At 43.9% G+C, this 22,779-nt stretch overlaps 1 protein-coding gene across 1 annotated transcript; it reads left to right on the top strand.

The window, feature by feature from the left end:
- Positions 1-740: 740 nt before the first annotated feature.
- Positions 741-7,979, top strand: gpr83 (G protein-coupled receptor 83). The gene is made up of 4 exons (XM_003227217.4): positions 741-1,224; positions 3,474-3,599; positions 4,875-5,008; positions 5,479-7,979. Exons 1-4 carry the CDS (start codon positions 856-858, stop codon positions 6,107-6,109), a joined length of 1,260 nt encoding a protein of 419 aa, XP_003227265.2. The 5' UTR covers positions 741-855; the 3' UTR covers positions 6,110-7,979.
- The last annotated feature ends 14,800 nt before the right edge of the window (positions 7,980-22,779 follow it).

The raw sequence follows: 22,779 nt of genomic DNA, 5'->3' as shown, positions 1-22,779 counted from the left end.
TATCTATCTATCTATCTACTTATCTATCTATCTATATCTATCTATCTATCTACTCTATCTACTTATCTATCTATCTATCTACTTATCTACTTATCTATCTATCTATCTACTCTATCTATCTATCTACTTATCTACTTATCTATCTATCTATCTACTCTATCTATCTATCTACTTATCTGTCTATCTATCTATCTACTTATCTATCTATCTATCTATCTATCTATCTACTTATCTATCTATCTACTCTATCTATCTATCTATCTACTTATCTATCTATCTATCTATCTATTTATCTATCTATCTATCTACTTATCTACTTATCTATCTATCTATCTATCTATCTATCTACTTATCTATCTATCTATCTATCTATCTACTTATCTATCTATCTATCTATCTACTTATCTATCTATCTATCTATCTATCTACTTATCTATCTATCTATCTATCTATCTATCTATCTATCTATCTATCTATCTATCTATCTATCTATCTATCTATCTATCTATCTATCTATCTATCAGCCCTATCTGCCATTTATCTATCAGACCTACCTCTTATCTATATATCTATTGACTTATCTATCTACTTATCATCATATTCATCTCTCAGCCCTATCTGCCATTTATCTATCTGTCTGTCAGTCCTCTCTCTCTGTCTCTCCCCTCCCTCCCTCCCTCCCTCCCTCTCTCTCCCCACCCCGCCCCCTCCCCTCCTGGCTCTCTTTCCCTCCCTTTTTCCCTCCTTCCCTCGTTCAGCACCAGGGACAGCCCCTCTTTCCTTCTCTCTCTCTCTCTCTCTCTCCGTGGCAGGAGCGGGGCTGTGGGCGGGGGTCTCCTCCCGTCCCTGGGAGCCATGCCGGGCCCCGCGCCGCCCCCGGCCGCCTTCTTCTCGGCGCTCTACGCCTCCCGCAACCGCTCTTCTCCTCCTCCTTCTCCTCCTTCCTCTTCTTCTTCCTCTTCTTCGTCTTCCTTCGACCTGGAGGGTCTGATGGGCGCGCTGGCCAACGGGTCCTCTTCGCGCTACGAGGCGGAGTGGCAGAGCTCGTCCGCCAGGGGCGCCCTTCTGGGGGCCTACGCGCTGGTGGGGGCGGTGGCGCTGGTGGGCAACGGGCTGGTCTGCCACGTGCTCGCCGCCCAGAGACCCTCCGCCCCCGGGCTCCTCATCGCCAACCTCGCCCTCGCAGACATCACCCTCACCCTCCTCAACGCCCCCGTCACCCTGGTGAGTCTGAGAGGGAGGGAGGGAGTGAGGGAGACTCAGAAATTCTAAACTCAGAAGTTCAGGCTGACATCGGGGAGAACTCTTGGAAAGTTCAGGCTGAACTCCAATGGAGATGTAGGACACCCCCCTGCACTTGAAATCCTGGTCTCCACCCACTCTGGCGACGCCCGACAGGGAGCTCTGCCCTGGGCTGGTCCATGAAGGCACTAAGACTTGGAAGGGATTGGCATTGGGGAGATCGCCCTCTCCAGCACATTTCTCCCTTGGAAAGCTGAGACTCAAAGCCAGAGGAGATTGACGTTGGAGAGAAAACAGTCTCCACCCAATGTAGCGACGCCCGACAGGGAGCTCTGCCCTGGGCTGGTCCTTGAGGTCACTAAGAGTTAGAAAGAACAGATTGGCATTGGGGAAAGCACTCTCGCCAGCACATTTCTCCCTTGGGAAGTTGAGGCTCAAAGCCAGAGGAGATTGACGTTGGAGAGAAAACAGTCTCCACCCAATGTAACAACGCCCGACAGGGAGCTCTGCCCTGGGCTGGTCCTTGAGGTCACTAAGACTTGGAAGAGATTGGCATTGGGGAGATCACCCTCTCCAGCACATTTCTCCCTTGGAAAGTTGAGACCCAAAGCCAGGGGAGATTTGCATGAAGAGAGAGCGCTCTCTGCTCTTGGAAAGTTTGGACTGAAAGCCAGAGGAGAGAAGGCAAGGGGAGATCTCCAACTGCATTGCAGATTTCAGCCTCCAACCAATTTAGGTCATGGAAAGTCCAGGCTGAAAGCCAGGAGGGCCTTAGGACCCCATTTCCATTGAAAATCTCCCTCTCCAGCACATTTGTCCCTTGGAAAGTTCAGACTGAAAGCCAGAGCAGATCTGTATCGGAGAGAGCATCCCCTCCAGCAGATGAAAGTTCTGGACAATTCAGACTAAAAGCCAGAGGAGATTTGTGTTGGAGAAATTATTCTTCACCAAATGTATGTATCCCTTGGAATGTTCAGGCTGGAATCCAGAGCAGATCTGTATCTGAGAGAGCACACTCTCCAGCAAATGTAAGTACTGGAAAGTCCGGACTAAAAGCCAGAGGAGATCTGCATTGGAGAAATGTACCCCTTGGAAAGTTTAGACTGAAAGCCGGAGGAGATGTAGGACCCCACTTGCCTTGGAGATTTCCATCTCCAGCAGATTTATCCCTTGGAAAGTTTAGACAGAAAGCTAGAGGAGATTTCGGTTGGAGAGAGCACACTCTCCAGCAAATGTAAGTCCTGGAAAATCCAGAGCACATCTGTATTGGAGAGAGCACACTCTCCAGCGAATGAAAGTTCTGGAAAGTTCAGACTAAAAACCAGGGGAGATTTGCGTTGGAGAGATTCTTCTTCACCAAATGTATCCCGTGGAAAGTTCAGGCAGATGGAGGTCCCCCCTGCGCTGGAGATCTTGGTCTCCAGTAAATGCATGTCTTGGAAAGTCCGGGCTGAAAGCCAGAGGAGATTTGTGTTGGAGGGATCACTCTCCAGCAAATGTATCTCTTGGAAAGTCCGGGCTGAAAGCCAGAGCAGATGCAGAACCCTGTTGCGTTGGAAATCTCACCCTCCATCCAATTTATCTCCTGGAAAATTCAGGCTGAAAGCCAGAGGAGATTTGCATTGGGGAGAACTCACTATCTTGGAAAGTCCAGGCTGAAAGCCAGAGCAGATGCAGGATCCTGCTTGCATTGGAGATCTGAGCCTCCAGCCGATTTATCTCCTGGAAAGTTCAGACTAAAAGCCGGAGCAGACTCCGCATTCTTCTGGAGTGGGAGCTATCACTCTCCAGAGTGGATCCAGCATTCTCCCAGTTACATTGGAGACATTGGTTACTACTGGTGCATGTTATTGTTTGTTGATGTATTGTATATTGTAATTGTTTTTGTATTTGATATTTCTGTGAGCCGCCCCGAGTCCCGTTCTGGGGAGATGGAGGCAGGATACAAATAAACTTATTATTATTATTATTATTGGTCTCCCCCCCCCCCCCAAATCTGGTTCCTATAAAGTTCAGATCTAAACTCCATCTCCTTTTTCTCCTTCAGGCAGAATTCGGTGCCTCTTCCTTGCTTTGCTGGGGTGTGTTGATATGCATGTGTGCCTCCCAAGTCACAGGTCAGCTTATGGGTTTCCAAGGGATGCAAAGGCGGCTTTGGAAACCCAACAAGTACAAACAGAATAAACGACTTTATTTCACAGGGCCTCACTTTCTGTTTTCCGCCCTCCCAGGTGCGGTTTGTGAGCAGCTCCTGGGTGTTTGGGAAGCTCATGTGCCACATCAGCCGCTTTGGCCAGTATTGCTCCGTCCACGTCTACGTGCTGACCCTGGCCGCCATCGCCTTGGACCGGCACCAGGTAAGGGATCCCATAACAAAGTGATGGGGAAAGAACCTTCTCTACCTGAGACATTCCTTGTTAGTAATAGCACCTGGTTTGAACGGTGGAACTCTCTGCTGCAGGACAGAGCGATGGCTGCCTTTAAAATGGAATTGGGTAAATTCATGGAGGGGTGGCTGTGGTACTTTGGAGTGGATGTGATGCTAATCTTTGAAAACAGAGGTCAGTCCTGGGCAAAGAAGAGGGCAAAAGGAAAAGAGGAATGTTGTGTTACAAGTAGATCGAGGCCTTCAATGAAGCCATGGCTTCCCTGAGTTTGCAAGACCCCACTTTGAAATATCTGAGTGTGAAAGACCTGAGTTTGCAAGACTCCAGTTTGCAAGATCTGAGATTGAAAAACCTGCGTGTGAAATATCTGAGTGTGAAAGGCCTGAGTTTGCATGACTCCAGTTTGCAAGACTTGAGTGTGAAATACCTAAGTTGGCAAGACCTGAGTTTGCAAGACTCCAGTTTGCAAGATCTGAGATTGAAAAACCTGCGTGTGAAATATCTGAGTGTGAAAGGCCTGAGTTTGCATGACTCCAGTTTGCAAGACCTGAGCTTGAAAGGCTCCAGTTTGAAAGACTTGAGTGTGAAATACCTAAGTTGGCAAGACCTGAGTTTGCAAGACTCCAGTTTGCAAGATCTGAGATCGAAAGACCTGCGTGTGAAATATCTCGGTGTGAAATATATGAGTGTAAAAAACCTGAGTTTGAAAGGCCTGAGTTTGCATGACTCCAGTTTGCAAGACTTGAGTGTGAAATACCTAAGTTGGCAAGACCTGAGTTTGCAAGACTCCAGTTTGCAAGATCTGAGATTGAAAAACCTGCGTGTGAAATATCTGAGTGTGAAAGGCCTGAGTTTGCATGACTCCAGTTTGCAAGACCTGAGCTTGAAAGGCTCCAGTTTGAAAGACTTGAGTGTGAAATACCTAAGTTGGCAAGACCTGAGTTTGCAAGACTCCAGTTTGCAAGATCTGAGATCGAAAGACTTGTGTGTGAAAGGCCTGAGTGTAAAATATCTGAGTGTGAAAGACCTGAGTTTGCATAACCCCAGTTTGCAAGACCTGAGCTTGAAAGACTCCAGTTTGCAAGATCTGAGCTTGAAAGACCTCAATTTTCAAGACTCCAGTTTGCAAGACTCCATAAAATAGTTGCAAAAAATAGTTAGCGGTGCCAGCTTCCAATACGCTGATCGCACCGTGTGCCAGGATTCCTGACTCCTCGGGCGCTCTCTCTTTCTCCTTCTCTGCAGGTGATCATGCACCCGCTGAAGCCCCGGATGTCCCTGGTGAAGGGCGGGGTCTGCATCGTCCTCATCTGGGTCCTGGCCAGCTGCTTCTCCCTGCCCCACGCCATTTACCAGAAGCTGACGCGCATCCCGTCCGGGTAAGGAAAAGACCCCCGTCCTCGTCTACAGACAACGCCCGCCCTTCGGCTTTGAAATGGAGAGTCAGAGTCAGGCATGACTGGACTTAACATCAGGGGAAACCTTTACCTTTAAATTAGTTAAATTAGCCTACTCGACAGTAAATTTCCTACTCGACAGATGCAACTATCTTTGGGTTGCTTAGGTCAACAGTGAGTTAGGCTATTTAATGGTTGGGTGCTCAATCCGACTCAGGATGGCTTCAAACACACAACCTCTCGGTCAGTAGAGATTTATTGCAGCTGGCTATTAACCAGCACACATGTTTTTATGGTAGAACCAATTTGGAAATGACAAAAATCATAGTGTTACCTGTATTGAAGCAATGGCTGAGCATAGGTACAGGAGTCATAGTCTGTTGGCCTTCGGGAAGGGCACAATGTCGCCGTGTCGGGCTCCGCTGCCTTGACCGCTTTTGCTTTTGCTGCAGGAACCGGACCAGCCGCATCGTGTGCCTGCCCAGCTTCCCGCGGCCCATGGACCTGTACTGGAAGTACCTGGACCTGGCCACCTTCGTGCTGCTCTACCTGCTGCCCTTGCTGGTCATCTCCGCCACGTACGCCACGGTGGCCAAGAAGCTGTGGCAGCGCAACGCCATCGGGGACGTGACCCTGGAGCAGTACCAGGCCCACCGGCGCAAGAAGAAGAAGACCCTGAAGATGCTGGTGGTGGTGGTGGCCGTCTTCGCCGTCTGCTGGTTCCCGCTCAACTGCTACCTGGTCCTGCTCTCCAGCAACGCCATCCGCAGCAACAACGGCCTCTACTTCGCCTGCCACTGGTTCGCCATGAGCAGCACCTGCTACAACCCCTTCATCTACTGCTGGCTCAACGACAGCTTCCGCTCCGAGCTCAAGGCCCTGCTGGGGGTCTGCGGGAGGAGGGGCCCCGGGCGGAGCCACGCCCCCCGCGCCCCCCAGGCTTCCTCCCGCCAGGCCTGGGCGGGGGAGGGGGGGTGCCCCCGCCGGACGGACCCCCCCTCCGCCCACCCGGGCCCCGCCTCCCAGGGACACTCCGCCCGGACCGACATCTCCGTCGTCCAGCCCATCATCCCGGGCAGCTGAGAGCCACACGCTTGCACACGTGCAACATCCACATCGTGCAAACTCAACCCAAAACAGAGGTTTGCCCTAAATTGGAGTTGGCTTGGAGGCCCATGGTGACACGCATACACACATCTCATACACATGCTTTACTATTGCACACATTCAACATCCAGCTCATGCAAACTAAACCCAAAACAGAGGTTCACCATAAGTTGGAGTTGGCTTGGAGGCCCATGTGACATCTCACCAGCTTTGGGCTCCTTGGTGGTCAACTCCTCTACCATTCTGATGGCTGGATGTGCCATCGTAACATTAACACTGAGGCAAATGCTTTACTATTGCACACGTTCAACATCCGGCTCATGCAAACTAAACCCACAAACAGAGGTTCGCCATAAGTTGGAGTTGGCTTGGAAGCCCATGTGACATCTCACCAGCTTTGGGCTCCTTGGTGGCCAACCCCTCTATCATTCTGATGGCTGGATGTGCCATCATATCATTAACACTGAGGCAAATGCTTTACTATTGCACACATTCAACATCCAGCTCATGCAAACTGAACCCCAAAATAGGATCGTCATAAGTTGGAGTTGGCTTGGAGGCCCATGCGATATCTCACCAGCTTTTGGCTCCTTGGTGGTCAACCCCTCTATCTTTTTAATGGCTGGATGTGTTATTGTATCATTAACACTGAGGTAAATGCTTTACTATTGCACACATTCAACATCCAGCTCATGCAAACTGAACCCACAAACAGAGGTTCATCCATATGTTGGAGTTGGGCTTGAAGGCCCATGGTGACATGAATATACACATCTCACAAGCTTTGGGCTCCTTGGTGGTTGACCCCTCTACCATTCTGATTTCTGGATGTGTCATTGCATCAAAACACACTGTACGGTTGCACCCGTTCAACGTTCAGTTTGTGCAAACTGAACCCACAAAAAGAGGGTCACCATCAATTGGAGTTGGCTTGAAGGCCCATGGCGACACGCATACAAACATCTCACCAGCTTTGGGCTCCTTGGTAGTCGATCCCTCTATCTTTTTAATGGCTGGATGTGTTATTGTATCATTAACACTGAGATAAATGCTTTACTATTGCACATGTTCAACATCTGGGTCATGCAAACTAAACCCAAAACAGAGGTTTGCCATAAGTTGGAGTTGGCTTCAAGACCCATGACTACCAAGAAGCGTTGGGCTTCTTGGTGGTCAACCCCTCTATCTTTTTAATGGCTGGATGTGTTATTGCATCATTAACACTGAGGCAAACACTACAATTACACCCATTCAACTTCTAGTCCATGCAAACTGAACCCACAAAAAGAGGGTCACCATCAGTTGGAGTTGGCTTGAAGGCCCATGGTGACATTCATACAAACATCTCACCAGCTTTGGGCTCCTTGGTAGTCTATCTTTTTAATGGCTGGATGTGTTATTATATCATTAACACTGAGGCAAATGCTTTACTATTGCACATGTTCAACATCCAGGTCATGCAAACTAAACCCAAAACAGAGGTTTGCCATAAGTTGGAATTGGCTTCAAGACCCATGACTACCAAGAAGCTTTGGGCTTCTTGCTGGTCAATCCCTCTATCTTTTTAATGGCTGGATGTGTTATTGCATCATTAACACAGAGGCAAACACTGTACAATTGAACCCATTCAATGTCTAGTTCATGCAAACTGAACCCACAAAAAGTGGGTCACCATAAGTTGGAGTTGGCTTGAAGGCCCATGGCGATATTTATACAAACATCTCACCAGCGTTGGGCTCCATGGTGGTTGACTCCTCTACATTTCCATCCCAAAGAGCCACAATGCAGCTCCCGTGGCTGCTATTCTGATGGCTGGATGTGCCATTGTATTATTAACACTGAGGCAAAAGCACCCATCCAATGTTCAGATCATGCAAACTGAACCCACAGAGAGAGGGTCACCATAAGTTGGAGTTGGGATGGATTCATACTTAAGACCTTTTGGAGGCATTTCTTTGGATCAGAAACGCTGCATCCCGGAGCCTGGGAGGCATGATGCGCATTGTCTTTGCAAAGCCGTTGCAGGTATCAACCAACATCGAGGCAGACTTGCACCCATGCTGCTTTCCCGCCAGCGACTAAATCGGATTTCTGATTCTGTATGTTTCTGGATACGGGAAGAACCTGGTAGCCTTTGGGCAAATGCGGGGCCTTCTGTTGTTGTTCTTTTGCTGAGCCTCGGGCTCTTTCTCTGCTCCTTTGGAGAACTTACACTGTGACTCACTCTTTTGGTTACGAACGGATGCCTTTCCTAAACAAAATTAAAGTGATTTCCCATGAAATGATGGTGGCTGTTGTTTTAATTTCGCCTGACTGGTTTGCAGGGGTCGGCCAAGCGGTTGCTTGGTGCCGCGACATCACTGAATTTCATTATCACTGAAACAAAACACACACCATTTCTGAGATTTAGGAGATCAGCAATATTTTGATATTCATTTTCATACTAGTTTGCACTTTTTTACTTTTGTCAACTTGATATAGACACAGCAGGGTCTACTCCCATCCCAATTTGCACTTCCAAGAATTTGCAGCACTTTATCAGTCACCTCGTGTTTACAATATTTATAGGGTGCACTTTATCCAGTCTATTTTTACAACCTCTCCGTTTTAATCCATGTTTTTATTAAGTTTTTGTCATTTACTTTATTGGTCAATTGTGCACGTCTCTTGTCTATTGTTGTGTTTTATATTGCTGTTGTTTTTTATTCGGGCTTGGCCCTGTGTAAGCCGCCCTCCTTCCTCTCTACCTCCTTCCTTCCTTCCTTCCTTCCTTCCTTCCTTCCTTCCTTCCTTCCTTCCTTCCTTCCTTCCTTCCTTCCTTCCTTCCTTCTTTTCCTTCCTTTCTTCTTTCCTCTCTATGTCCTCCCTCCCTCCTTCCTTCTTTCCTCACTTCTTTTCATTCCTTCTTTTCCATCTTTCCTTCCTTCCTCTCTCCTTCCTTCCTTCCTTCCTTCCTTCCTTCCTTCCTTCCTTCCTTCCTTCCTTCCTTCCTTCCTTCCTTCTTTCCTCCTTCCGTCTTTCCTCCCTCCCTCCTTTTTCTTCCTTCCTTCTTTCCTCCTTCCTTCTGTCTTTCCTTCCTTCCTTCCTTCCTTCCTTCCTTCCTTCCTTCCTTCCTTCCTTCCTTCCTTCCTTCCTTCCTTCCTCCTTTTCCTTTCTTTCTTCTTTCCTCTCTACGCCCTCCCTCCCTCCTTCCTTCTTTCCTCACTTCTTTTCATTCCTTCCTTTCCATCTTTCCTTCCATCTTTTCTTCCTTCCTCTCTCCTTCCTTCCTTCTTTCCTCCTTCCATCTTTCCTCCCTCCCTCCTTTTTCTTTCTTTCTTTCTTCCTTCCTTCTTCCCTCCCTCCTTCCCTCCCTCCCTCCCTCCCTCCTTCTCTCTCCTTCCTTCCTTCTTTCCTCCTTCCTTCTGTCTTTCTTTCCTTCCTTCCTTCCTCCCTCCTTTTCCTTCCTTTCTTCCTTCTTTACTCACTCCTTTTCATTCCTTCCTTTCCGTCTTTCCTTCCATCTTTCCTTCCTTCCTTCCTCCTTCCTTCCTTCCTTCCTTCCTTCCTTCCTTCCTTCCTTCTTTCCTTCCTTCCGTCTTTCCTTCCTCCCTTCTTTTTCTTCCTTCCTTCTTTCTTCCCTCCTTTCCTCCCTTCCTCCCTTCCAACTCCAGGATCCAAAGCATCTATATATATAAAAGAGTGATGGCATCACGGCGACCCACAAAACAACAAAACTACAGGCCCCCCAACCTTGAAATTTGACAACACAACCCATCATCCACGCCTCTAGGTTGATACAACAAAAAGAAAAGAAAAATAAAGTCCTAATTAGAGAGAGAGAGAGGAATAATTGCTTTTATCCAATTGCTGCCAGTTAGAAGGCTAAGCTCCTCTAACTTGATCTCCTAGCAACCCAATAAAAAATAATAAAAAACACTAAAAATTAATACAATAAAATACTATAGTAACAGAAAATAACTAAAAATAATACAAGAAAATAATAAAATATAATAAATAAAAATATAATTTACAATAAAATTAATAAAAAATTGCAAACAACGTCAAATAAAAATTACACAACAATTTTTAACCAATACCACCACCACTTTGCCACAGCAACGCGTGGCCGGGCACAGCTAGTTCTATATAAAAACATGATCAAAAATATTGCGATGAATAACAACAATCTGAACTCAGGACACATTTTGTTGTCGACCTCAGAAGACTAGTCCAGGTCCCTTTCCTCCTGATTATTATTATCTCTGTTCCGAGAGAGATAATTGAAGGTCTCCAAACATGATAATAATGTAAAAGGAAGAAGTTCATCTCTTGTCTGCGAAACCCGAGTCTAGTTAATGCAGGGCTACAGTTGGTGCTTCGGAAACGACCAGACTCTCCATTAAGGAATAATGCAAAACAGAGCGATGCCATTTGCTGTGTTTCTAACTATTAATTGCGCGCCTTGCATTCATGCTCAGACATGTGCCATGGCCGTCTGTCGAAATACGGACTAATCTCAGAAACAGATGCAAAATGACGCATCTATTTATCTCTTTATTAAAACCAAATTGACTAACCGAATTAGGTTGGAAAACAATCCAACACAATACAACTATTTGTATCTTGCTGGACTCGCTTTCTTCTAAATGTCCGCAAACCCATCTCCTTTTTGAGACATATCATCCTTAGACATCAATTAGAATTAGAGTTAGTTAGGCTCAATTAAAGGTAATAGTAAATCCATCAGTTAGACGTTGATTTAATCAGAGATTAAGTTAACTAAAGGCAGAGGTAGGATTAAATTCACCAGTTAAGAGTTGAACTTTAGAGATCGAAACAGAGTTAAATGAAAGGAGTCGCTAGAACGAGAGTTCAACCCATCGGAGATCATTCAAAGCCATAACGACGTTAATTTGTAATATCCGTACGCAAAGGGATTTTAGCATTAATTTTAAATTAATTTACAGAGGGAAGTTGGAAGCATAAACTTCCAATAAACCTAAGTCTGTGAAATCTTATGTTACAAGATGCAAGCAGATAGTGAGAGATCGAGTAGAGGTGAAATCCATTAGTAGTTAGAGTTAACGTAAAGGAAGAGGTAGAGTTAAATCCATCATTTAGAGTTAGAGCTAAACTCAAGGGAGAGTCAAAACCACCAGTTAAGAGTTAGAATTAGTTAAGATTAGAGATCAATTAGAGGTAGAGTTAAACCATTAGTTCGTTAGAGTTAACTTAAAGGTAGAGGTGGAGTTAAATCCATCCGTTCAAGTTAGAATTAGTTAAGATTAGAGATCAATTAGAAGTAGAGTTAAACCATTAGTTCGCTAGAGTTAACTTAAACATAGAGGTCGAGTTGAATCCATCAATCAGAATTAGTTAAGATTAGAGTTCAATTAGAGGTAGTGTTAAACTATTAGTTCGTTAGAGTTAACTTAAAGGTAGAGGTAGAGTTGAATCCATCATTTCAAGTTAGAATTAGTTAAGATTAGAGATCAATTAGAGATAGAGTTAAACCATTAGTTCGTTAGAGTTAACTTAAAGGTAGAGGTGGAGTTGAATCCATCAGTTAGAGTTAGAATTAGTTAAGATTAGATAGGAGGTAGAGTTAAACCATTAGTTCATTAGTTAAGATTAGAAAATAATTAGAGGTAGAGTTAAACCATTAGTTCATTAGAGTTAACTTAAAGGTAGAGGTAGAGTTAAATTCATCAGTTAGAATTAGTTAAGATTAGAGATCAACTAAAGGTAGAGTTAAACCATTAGTTCGTAAGAGTTAACTTAAAGGTAGAGGTGGAGTTAAATAAATCAGCTCAAGTTAGAATTAGTTAAGATTAAAGATCACTTACAGGTAGAGTTAAAGCTATCATTTAGTTAGAGTTAAATTTAAGATTGAGATAAACTATATCAGTTGGAGTTAGAATTAGTTAGAATTAGTAATACATTAGAGGTAGATTTAAACCATTTGTTGGGTAGAGTTAACTTAAAAGTAGAGGTAGAGTTAAATCCATCAGTTAGTTAGAGTTAGAGCTAAATTAAAGATAAAGATAGAGTTAAATCCATCAGTGAGAGACTGAGGTCCCTTCTGCTGGTGGTTGTAGCATCGGGTAATAAGATATTTAATTATATTTAATGAATGTATTTTGTCACAATGTCTATTCCGCCACAAAATATTCACCGTTTTCTCCTCCCAGAGGGACCGATGGAATCGCATCCTGATTGCAAAGTTGCTCATTTCTGTTCTTTTTCCTGCTCGAAAACAGTTCTTTTAAAGTGCATTTAATGTGCCAGGCAACATCATGTGTGTGTATGTGTGTGTTGTTTTGTAAAGCGAGGGCTTTTGTGCGCATCCTTCTCGGCAGCACACGCAGCTCTACAGACAAAGGCAGGCGTCCTTCAGCTCCGAGCGAAATGTGTGCTTTCTTTTCATGGAAATGCATCTCCCGGAGAGGTTTCTCGCAGGTGGAAAAAAAGAAACAGAGCTGGTTTTTCTACGAGCAAAGCTTGGCGATGATGATGCGCTTTCGGGCATGTCAGGGCTTGACTTTGGACGTTTCGCAAACAACTCCATGCGCCTTTTGAGACAAAGTGCATCATGCCCAAAGCTGAATGAATTATATTGACACCTGATGTGGGAGAATCCCACCAGCGCCTCTTCTAAACAAGCAAGCGAAACTATACAATTTGATTTAATGACAACGTTGCCCGTTGAAGCAGGCAAAAGTTTGCACTTTGGGTGCATTGATACTGTAGAATGAATGAATGAATGAATGAATGCACACTGTAGCTTCCATGTGTCAATGCTTTGGGATCCTGGGAGTCACAGTTTCCCAAGGACTTTGTCCTTCTCTCAACTACAACTTCACTAAACTACAACTCACCATTGCATTGGAGATCGTAGGAAGTGGTTTTAAATTAATTCTTTTCCCAAATCTTCATTGGCAACATAAGAAATGGGCTTTTCGGTTCTTCCCACACAACGGGCAACAAAACTGGGCAACGGTGATGAACATCATTCTTGGAAGTTGGCCATTTGGCCCGTCTCTATGCAGGGAATTTACAAATAAGTCACTTGCCGATTGACTCAGGAATCGTTGGAAAAACCAACTGTTGCACCTCAGCACTGGTTCATCTTGCTCTTAACACACACTCCACCACAGCAGACTTGGTTTTTTTCTCAGTTTATTGATAAAAGATAGCAAAATCTTAATAAAAAGCAGTAAATAAAGTAGTAATCCAATTGCAAAGGCGATCTGCAGAATACAGTTCAAAGTCTCTAAAGTAGAAACAAGGTAGCGTGAGCTTCAAAATACAATCCAAACACAGAATCTGGGCAGGATTCGAAACGAAGATCTATTTCCATGAGCAGAGACATGGCAAAAGTTAAGCTCCCAAAATCAACGTTGCTCTGTCTGAAATCTTCCCCAGTTTCATCCTTTTTAACCATGCTTGCAAGCTAGAAAAACATTCCTCTGAGCTTTGGTTCCCATATGTTTATTCACGATTCTCACAGAACGCCTGGGACCAACTCTCAACCTTAATTTTGTGTCTCTGTCTAAGGAAGACTCCTCTGCCTCACTGCCAGAGCCACCTGGACTTTGTTGATGTTCATCTGGATGTTGTTGATGTTCAAAATCCTGTGAAAGGTCACCCTTATCACAAACTTCAGCTTCCCTGCTAGTCTACGGCCTTTCTAACATTTCAGAGTTTTCAACGTTTCCTTGATCAGCCTGCATTTCTGACAATTCAGAGCCTTCAACATTTCCTTGATCAACCCAAATCTCTGCTGAAACCCAAATTCCCCTTCATGATCAGACTGAACCACAACACCAATACTTTAGAAACAGCACAAGAAGCTTGTGTCGTGTGATGTGCATGGTGGGTTGCTGTTTCTTAAACATGTAGAGGCACTAATTTTATTGCGTGTGATGAAGTCCTCAGCCATGAAATGTCTCTTGTCTCTCTGAGTTTGTCTTTTTTTTTCAACTGCATGAGATAATGCCTTGGAAATATCTCCAGCGACCCTCTTGCAAAGGTGTTGAGCAAAAAGGAGTGCCGGCGGTGCTTTGCGTCGTCTCCATGAATAATTCAACCCGGAGCCAAATCGTGACTTGCCTCTGTTGCCTTTCTTTTCCTCATCAGGACGCAGCAGGACGTCTCCGTTGCTAGTTGTTTGAATCAATCCCGATGCTCAAAAGCCTACAATTTAGAAGATTGGACAGATTCTGTATCAGAAGTGCTTGATGTGGCCAGAGACCAAAGTGGAAGGAAGAAATAAGGCACGGTGAGCACCCAGGTTGCACATTCATGCCTCATTTGGCAGCACTGGAAATGCTCCAGAGTTCATTATAAGTCTTACACACATCGAGAAGACAGTTGACATCTATGGCAGACATCCTCACAACCTCTGAGGATGCCTGCCATAGATGTGGGTGAAACGTCAGGAGATAATACTTCTGGAACATGGCCAGACAGCCCGGAAAACATACAACAACCCTGTGATCCTGGCCATGAAAGCCTTTGACGACAACACAATTGATATTGTTGTCTGTTGGCACCGAGTGCGGATGAGAAGGACTTCAAGTCCCATCATCCACTCTAGAGAACATTATAATAATATAATTATAATAATAATTTTATTCTTATACCCCGCCCCATCTCCCCGAAGGGACTCGGGGCGGTACCAGGAAACCTCTTGTTTCCTGGTGCAACTCCACCGTCAACTTCCTGCAAAGTTTGGTCACAAAAGATGCCTCGGAGTCTATTAATAAAATCCAACCTACAAACATTAAACTTGCAAAAGTGGAGGGTCGACTCTCCTGACCTTTTGTTTCCACGGCCATGAGGATTTTTATCTGAGTGTACCTTTGATTATTTAGTTTGATTGGGCAGCTTAGCTGGAACCAAATGTTCCAAGTCGCCCTATGTATATATACACCATTGTTGGCCTTTCAAGGCAGGCTTTGTACCGTCGCCATTAATTGCAATCAGCAAATGGGTCAGGAAACAATTTCCTAGCGAGCGTGGCAGCGGTAATCCTGGAAATGGCCACTTCTCCGGGCACAAGCACAACCGCCTGGCCGGGCGATGGGGTGGACGGAGGCTGCGCTTTTCTGGGAAATGAATTATCCCTTTGATTGTGAAAATGGCAGGACCCTCTTAATGGACATGGAGGGAACAACGTAGGTGCATGGGTTCAAAAGGCAAGGAAGGGTGGTGGGTTAAAGTGGTGCCAAACTGCACTCTTTCTACAGTGTAGATTGTAGAATTGGGGCCGGGCTGTGGTGCAGACCGGTGAGCAGCCTGCTGCAATAAATCACTCCGACCATGAGGTCATGAGTTCGAGGCCAGCCCGTGGCGGGGTGAGCACCCGTAAATAATAAATAAAAAATAGCCCCTGCTCGTTGCTGACCTAGCAACCCAAAAGATAGTTGCATCTATCAAGTAGGAAATAAGGTACCACTTATAAAGTGGGGAGACAAATTTAATTAATTTACTACATTGGAATGAGGAAGTGCCATCACAGTGGATGATGAAGCAGCTGCTCCCCCCTGTGGCCAGAATCGAAGTAAGTAAGTAAGTAAAAGTTTATTTGTATACCGCCCTCTCTCCCAAAAGGGACTCAGGGCGGTTTCCAATATAAAATCAGCATAAAATAGAACATTCCATCAGGAGAAGGTTAAATTGCCTCTCCGTCTGTCTCTGTCTCAGTTCTATGTGCATATGGGCACTGAATGTTTGCCCTATATGTCTATAATGTGATCCGCCCTGAGTCCCCTTCGGGGTGAGAAAGAAGGGCGGAATATAAATACTGTAAATAAATAAATAAATAGATGCAGTCTATGACTCCCAGTGCTATCTCCACCAAACCCACCTTATAAGCTGTGCATCAACATGGCCATTTTTGGGTTATTGGATAGTGAAAGCATCAATGGTGTTGCACCTCAGGTTAGTTTCACCTTGCTATATACACCAGGTTGAAGTCTTTTGTAGTTTATTAGGAAATAGTAAATAAGTAGTTCTTAAAAATCAAAAGGAAAGTTCCAAAAGATTGTTACAAAACAAGGCTTTAGAGAATAATCCAAGAAATCGTAAGGAATAAACAAAGTCCCATTAGAGCATGACAAAGTCCCATGAACACGAACACACAAAGGCTACAAGATAATCCAGGAAAATGAGAGCTCGCTTCTTGGCTTGAGCGAAAAGTTGCTTTGACAAAGGTTTGTCTCCCAACACACTGTTTTAATACCCTTTGCAAAGCATGAAGGCATTTCTTTGGCCTCTGACCTCCTTCTTGTTTGCTATTCTCACACTCCTTCGAACCCAGAATTCCAAACGGTCAGCTCGATCTAGAGATTCCGTTCCATCAAGTTCAACCTGCTCGTTAGCCTGTTCGTTAGCGTCAATCTGCTTGCAATTAGACTGAGAACTGTCCTCCTTTTCTGAGTCAACTTGCACCTGACTAGTTTCAGTATCATCAACACCATTCCCTGCTGTGGAAAAAACTCCCTGTTCCTCATCTTCTATAACAGGGACACTCTGAACCTGAATCCCATAATCCCCATCAGAGTCACTCTGAGGTTCCAGCTGAGTCACAACAAATGGATGCTTTTATCCTTCCTTCCTTCCTTCCTTCCTTCCTTCCTTCCTTCCTTCCTTCCTTCCTTCCTTCCTTCAACCGAAAAGCTATCATTCACCAATACCTATATTATTTTCCTTTTTCAACCTTTTTCCAGAGCACCAGGAAACCGGGAACAGACCACAAAGTCCATTCCTTGGCCCCCACTAAGACCTTATAGTTTCTAACACTTCAATAAATTATATCCATTTTTCTTGACAATCTATGTAACTTGTATCTTTGTGCAAACTGTATTCTCTATGGTATAAAGTGCGTTATAGAAGACGTCAAGACATAGCCCAGAGACAGTCAGTCAATTCTCTGTGACCCTGCCAGGATAATCACCTGGGAATAAAAAGCTCGAGCAAACCTCGCTGGCTATTTCCCAAGCCAGGTAATCATCAAGTCCGCTGTTTATGTGTCTGCAAAGAGGTGCAAAGACTGAGTGTATGATTCCACAAAGGCTGAGGGATTGCTACCCATGGAAACAGAAGCTTATATTGTGTGCATTTGTTAAACTAACCACGTCAAGCTGCATTATATGACGGTGTAGATGAGGCCGAAATCGACAGAAAGAGTGATACCTTTATCGGTAAATACATCTTGCAAGCTTTGGAAGTCAGATGACAGAAAACATGCTGCAATGCCTGCAAAAAGCGAGTTGTGATGCCGCAAGGTCTTGTAACTTATTAATAACTAGCCTTGCTCGGCCATGCGTTGCTGTGGCATAGTCTGGTGGTATGGAAAATTAAGTAATTAGCAGCAGCCAGGGTTTGTAGCTGCAAGGGTATTCAGTGGCATTGAAGCTGGCCAACAAAGGATTTCCCTAGGCAGGAAGCAGCCAGGCTTTGCGGCTGCAAGGCTATGCAGTGCTATTCTAGTTGGCCAAGTAAGGATTCCCCTGGGCAGGACGCAACCAGGCTTTGAAAATGCAAGGCTATTCAGTGCTATTCAAGCTGGCCATCAAAGGATTTCCCTAAGGCAGGAAGCATCCAGGCTTTGTGGCTGCAAGGCTATGCAGTGCTATACTCCCTGGGGAACCTGCAACCATGTTGGGATGGGAGCCACTGCTCGGGGGCTGACTGTATGGCTAACGGGACATTCTGCGCATGCGCGGTAACATCTCCTTGCTTTTTGGTGATCTAAGTCCTTTCATTTTTGGGGGTTTTTTGAGTGAAGGTCATACGTTGGATTAATAGGTGTGTTGTGGCCAAATTTGGTGCCATTTGGTCCAGTGGTTTTGTTGTTTACTCGGTCCTACAAACGAGCAGTACATTTTTATATATATAGATGGAACGTTTCGTCTGAGCATTTCCAAATCCTGGCGGTTGGAGTCCTCCAAATCCATCCGATTAGCAAGTGATTGTTCACCGCAGGCCTCGCTTGTTATCAACGGAACCAAAGAAAATGCCGACGAGGGTTTTTCAAGAGGAAGAAGGCCTCCTGCGAGGAGCGCACCTGGTTACGGATTGGAAAGACAATTGCCTTGGGAGGATTACACGTTTTTCCGTCTTTTTAATGCTCAGACAAGTTGTTCTGCCCTTTGCAGGAAAAAAAGGGTCGTCATTAATAGAAGGAGATTAATTCCTCCGAATGCTTTTGTTGCGTCTTGCAATCTGATGGTCCGTCTCAGAGGAAATTTGAATTTGAAAAGAGCTTCAGATTCTTCAAACCTGTTTGTCAGTCTCTGGGGGCAAAGAATGAAAGCTATTGTATGTGCGATATATATAATTTTTTTATCCTTTCGTTGATTCGGGAGAGAAGATAGGTGCTCAATGTTCTCAGAAATAGTTTGGGCTTGAATTGTTGGCTAGAAGTTTGGTTTGAAAGTTGAGCAAGTCGCCGAATCCTAATTCATATCCGGTTGATTCAGGATGCATCTAGACCAGGCATGGGCAAACTTGGGCCCTCCAGGCACATTTCTTATTAAAGTCCAGTCATAGACAGGGTGTATTTTTATCCACTGATGAAGAGTATTATGTAAGTATTTTATTACGTTCTTTTGGAATAATCCGGGCTTGGCCCATGTTAGCTGCCCTGAGTCCCTTCGGGGAGATGGAGGCTATTGCGCCAAATTGTTGTGTGTGTGTGTGTGTGTGTGTGTAAAAGAAATCCTTGCAAAAGTTGCTTGCATGAGATCTCTGCAAAAGAGCTCAGCTTTGCAGAGGCAAAGCCACGCCTAAAACAATGTATCTGTTTGCTGGCAGATGGCTGGATTTGTCAGTTGGGAATTTGAGCTTGGTGGGAGAGCACAGAAAAAGACAGGCTCTCTAATAGCTACGGTCAAGTAGCAGTTTAGATATGCTATGCCAGGGGTCCCCAAACTTTTTAAGCCGAGGGCCGGTCCACAATCCTTCAGACTGTTGAGGGGCCGGATTATCATTTGGAAAAAAAAAATACAAACAAATTCCGATGCACACTGCACATGTCTTATTTGTAGCGCAAAAACAACAAGAACAACAAGAAGAACAATGAAAGAACAATACAATATTTAAAAATAAAAACAATTTTAATCAACATACATTGATCAGGATTTCAATGGGAAGTGTGGTCCTGCTTCTGGCCAATGAGATAGTCAAGTTAATTAGGATTGTTGCTGTTGTTGTTGTTGTTGTTGTTGTTGTTGTTGTTGTGTGCCTTCAAGTCATTTCAGACTTTGGGCAAGCCTAAGTCTAAAATTTATTTATTTATTATTTATTTATTTACTGCATTTATTTACTACATTTGTATCACACCCTTCTGACCCCAAAGGGGACTCAGAGTGGCTTACAAATTATATGTACATACAATATATTATATTATTAGCATAGCACAATATTAGCATTATATATTACTATATTGAACTATACCACTATACTGTAATATTATTAGTAATATTATATGTAATATAGAACATATAATTAATATTATTATATGGTATTATTATTAGTGTTATATTGTATTACATTATAATATTATTATCAATATTATATGTATATACACTATATTATATTATAAAACTGAGGGTGGGGGCCAGGTAAATGACCTTGGAGGGCCGCATCCGGCCCCCAGGCCTTAGTTTGGGGACCCCTGTGCTATGCTGTATATATTTTGATTGCTGATTGATTGGTGATTGATCCTATGCAACTACAAGGACATTGTATGATTGCTGAACTGTTTATTTGACTTCAACTCAACAAGTAAAGTTTCCTTTTGTTCTTTTAATTCCTCTGCCTGGTCTGAGTCTTTTGCACATGGTGTTAACTGGACGCTGCTGATTCCGCTGTACACTCACCCGGTAACAGAGGCAGGGTACAAAAATAAAGTTGTTGTTGTTATTATTGTTTTTTCTATTCCCTTTTAAAAAATGTTTGTAACTCTGACTTGATTGGAACTTCTAACGAAGTTGCCCATGATGACCTGGCAAAGCAACTCTGGCGCAGAACCTTTTAGAGGAACGAACTTTCGATTGTTTGCAGACGAAAGTGGTTATTGATCTTGCTTTGCTCTCTCGTTCTCGTGGCTTCCATCGGTGTCTGGTCTGCATTTCTTTGTGTTGCAGAGACTTCTCTTCCTTCTGAGCCAGCCTGGCTCCAAACGCCTTTTCTTCCCTCCACATTTCCCGTAATGGGATCACATCTATTAGGCCGCTCCGTCCCGTCTTTCATCAGCCGCACATTAGCCGAGGAGTTTGGAAATGGGTTTCCAGCGCAGAAAGGATGATGTGAGAGGCGACCTCTTGCCCTTTCCATCCCAAGGGAAAAACTCAGCACCAAGTAAACATTAAAGCAAGGACAGATCTAGGTTGCTGGGTGTATCTCATGTCCGTTCCCTCCGGCATCCTGCCAAGCTGATAACTTTGTGGTTTTTCTATACATTATGAGTGTATTCTCAATTCGTTCTGACATGATAAATAAATAAATTATAATGGTGTTAAATTAATTTTTAATCCATAGTCTAACCTAATGCAGACACTGCACTGATGTGGGATTCCATACCGGCCGATGTCCGTAAATAAAGACTGGATTCGTTTAATTAGATCAGAAGCTGATTAAGTGCTGACATTGAGTTAAATAGATTTAAAAGGCTCCTTTTAAAGGAGAGGAATCATTGAGGCCCAAAATAGCGCATGTATATGTGTGTGTGTGATATGTAAAAGTTTTCCCCAACCTTAAGTCCAGTCGTGTCAAACTCTGGGGGTTGGTGCTCATCTGTATTTCTAAGCCAAAGAGCCAGCGTTGTCCATAGACACCTCTAAAGTCATGATGCCAGCATGACTGAATGGAGAGCTGTTACCTTCCCACTGGAGCAGTACCTATTGATCTACTCACACTCTTTATGTTGGTGCTTATCTCCATTTCTAAGCCCAAGAGCCGGTGTTGTCTGTAGACACCTCCAAGGTCATGTGGCCATAGGCATAACTGCATGGAGCACTGTTACCTTTCCACCAGAGCAGTACCTATTGATCTACTCACACTCTTTGTGTTGGTGCTTATCTCCATTTCTAAGCCCAAGAGCCGGCGTTGTCTGTAGACACCTCCAAGGTCATGTGGCCATAGGCATAACTGCATGGAGCACTGTTACCTTTCCACCAGAGCAGTACCTATTGATCTACTCACACTCTTTGTGTTGGTGCTCATCTCCATTTCTAAGCCCAAGAGCCGGCGTTGTCCGTAGACACCTCCAAGGTCATGTGGCCATAGGCATGACTGTATGGAGTGCAAATGTTACCTTCCCACTGGAGCAGTACCTATTGATCTACTTACATTCCCATGTCCGTAGACACTCTTTGTGTTGGTGCTTATCTCCATTCCTAAGCCCAAGAGCCGGCGTTGTCCATAGACACCTCCAAGGTCATGTGGCCATAGGCATCACTGAATGGAGCGCTGTCACCTTCCCACCGTAGCAGTACCTATTTACCTATTTATTTATTTACAACATTTATACCCCGCCCTTCTCACCCGAGGGGACTCAGGGTGGCTTACAAAAATTGGCAAAATTTAATGCCCAAAATGCAATCATAAAAACAAAACAATATAAACAAAGCAATTAAAAACATTGTTAAAACACATTATAAAAACCTTAAAATGTACATATAATGAATTCAATTTGTCTGAGATCCTCATGCTTCATCCTTAAATCAGGCCATGTCAACTTTGACATTTACTCATCTACTCATGGATCTAATTTACATATGTTTTAATTTTTATAATGTATTTTAATGATGTATTTTTATAGTTTTAATTGATTATATGTACTGTTTTTGTATTATTATTATTATTATTATTATTATTATTATTATTATTATTATTATGTTCTTGGCATTAAATGTTGCCAACTGTGTAAGCCGCCCTCAGTCCCCCCGGGTGAGAAGGGCGGGGTATAAATTCTGGAAATAAATAAATACTCACATTTGCATGTTTTCGAACTGCTACCGTGTTTCCCCGAAAATAAGACAGTGTCTTATATTAATTTTTGCTCCCAAAGATGCACTAGGTCTTATTTTCAGGGGATGCCTTATTTTTCCATGAAGAAGAATTCACATTTATTGTTGAACAAAAAAAATGAACTTTTATTATATATTGTATTAGCTGTGCCCGGCCATGCGTTGCTGTGGCGAAGTATGGTGGTACGGAAATAAAGTATTGAGGAATTGGTGGTAGTTAAGGTCAAGGGTAAAGGTTTTACCTTACATTAAGTCCATTATAAATGGGTTATATAGCCTTGAGTCTACACTGCCATATAATCCAGTTAAAATCTGATAATCTGTATTTTATAGGCAGTGTGCAAGAGGCCTAAGTGAGGCCTAACTCTGCCTGTCCCCTGGGCTGAGTGGGTTGCTAGGAGACCAAGTGGCAGAGCTTAGCCTTCTAACTGGCAGCAATTGGATAAAAACAATTATTCCTCTCCTTCTAATTAGGACTTTATTTTTCTTTTCTTTTTGTTGTATGAACGTAGAGGCATGGATGAGGGGTTGTGCTGCCCAGTTTAGTGTTTCTGGAATGTGTAGTTTTGGTGTTTTGTCCCAGGCCGAAATTTCATTACCCTTTTATATATATATAGATAGTAG

The sequence above is a fragment of the Anolis carolinensis genome, unplaced genomic scaffold (assembly GCF_035594765.1).
Source record: "Anolis carolinensis isolate JA03-04 unplaced genomic scaffold, rAnoCar3.1.pri scaffold_12, whole genome shotgun sequence".
NCBI classification, from domain to species: Eukaryota; Metazoa; Chordata; class Lepidosauria; order Squamata; family Dactyloidae; genus Anolis; species Anolis carolinensis.
Note: the sequence above shows the minus strand (reverse complement) of the source record. Positions and strands in the feature narration are given on the sequence as shown.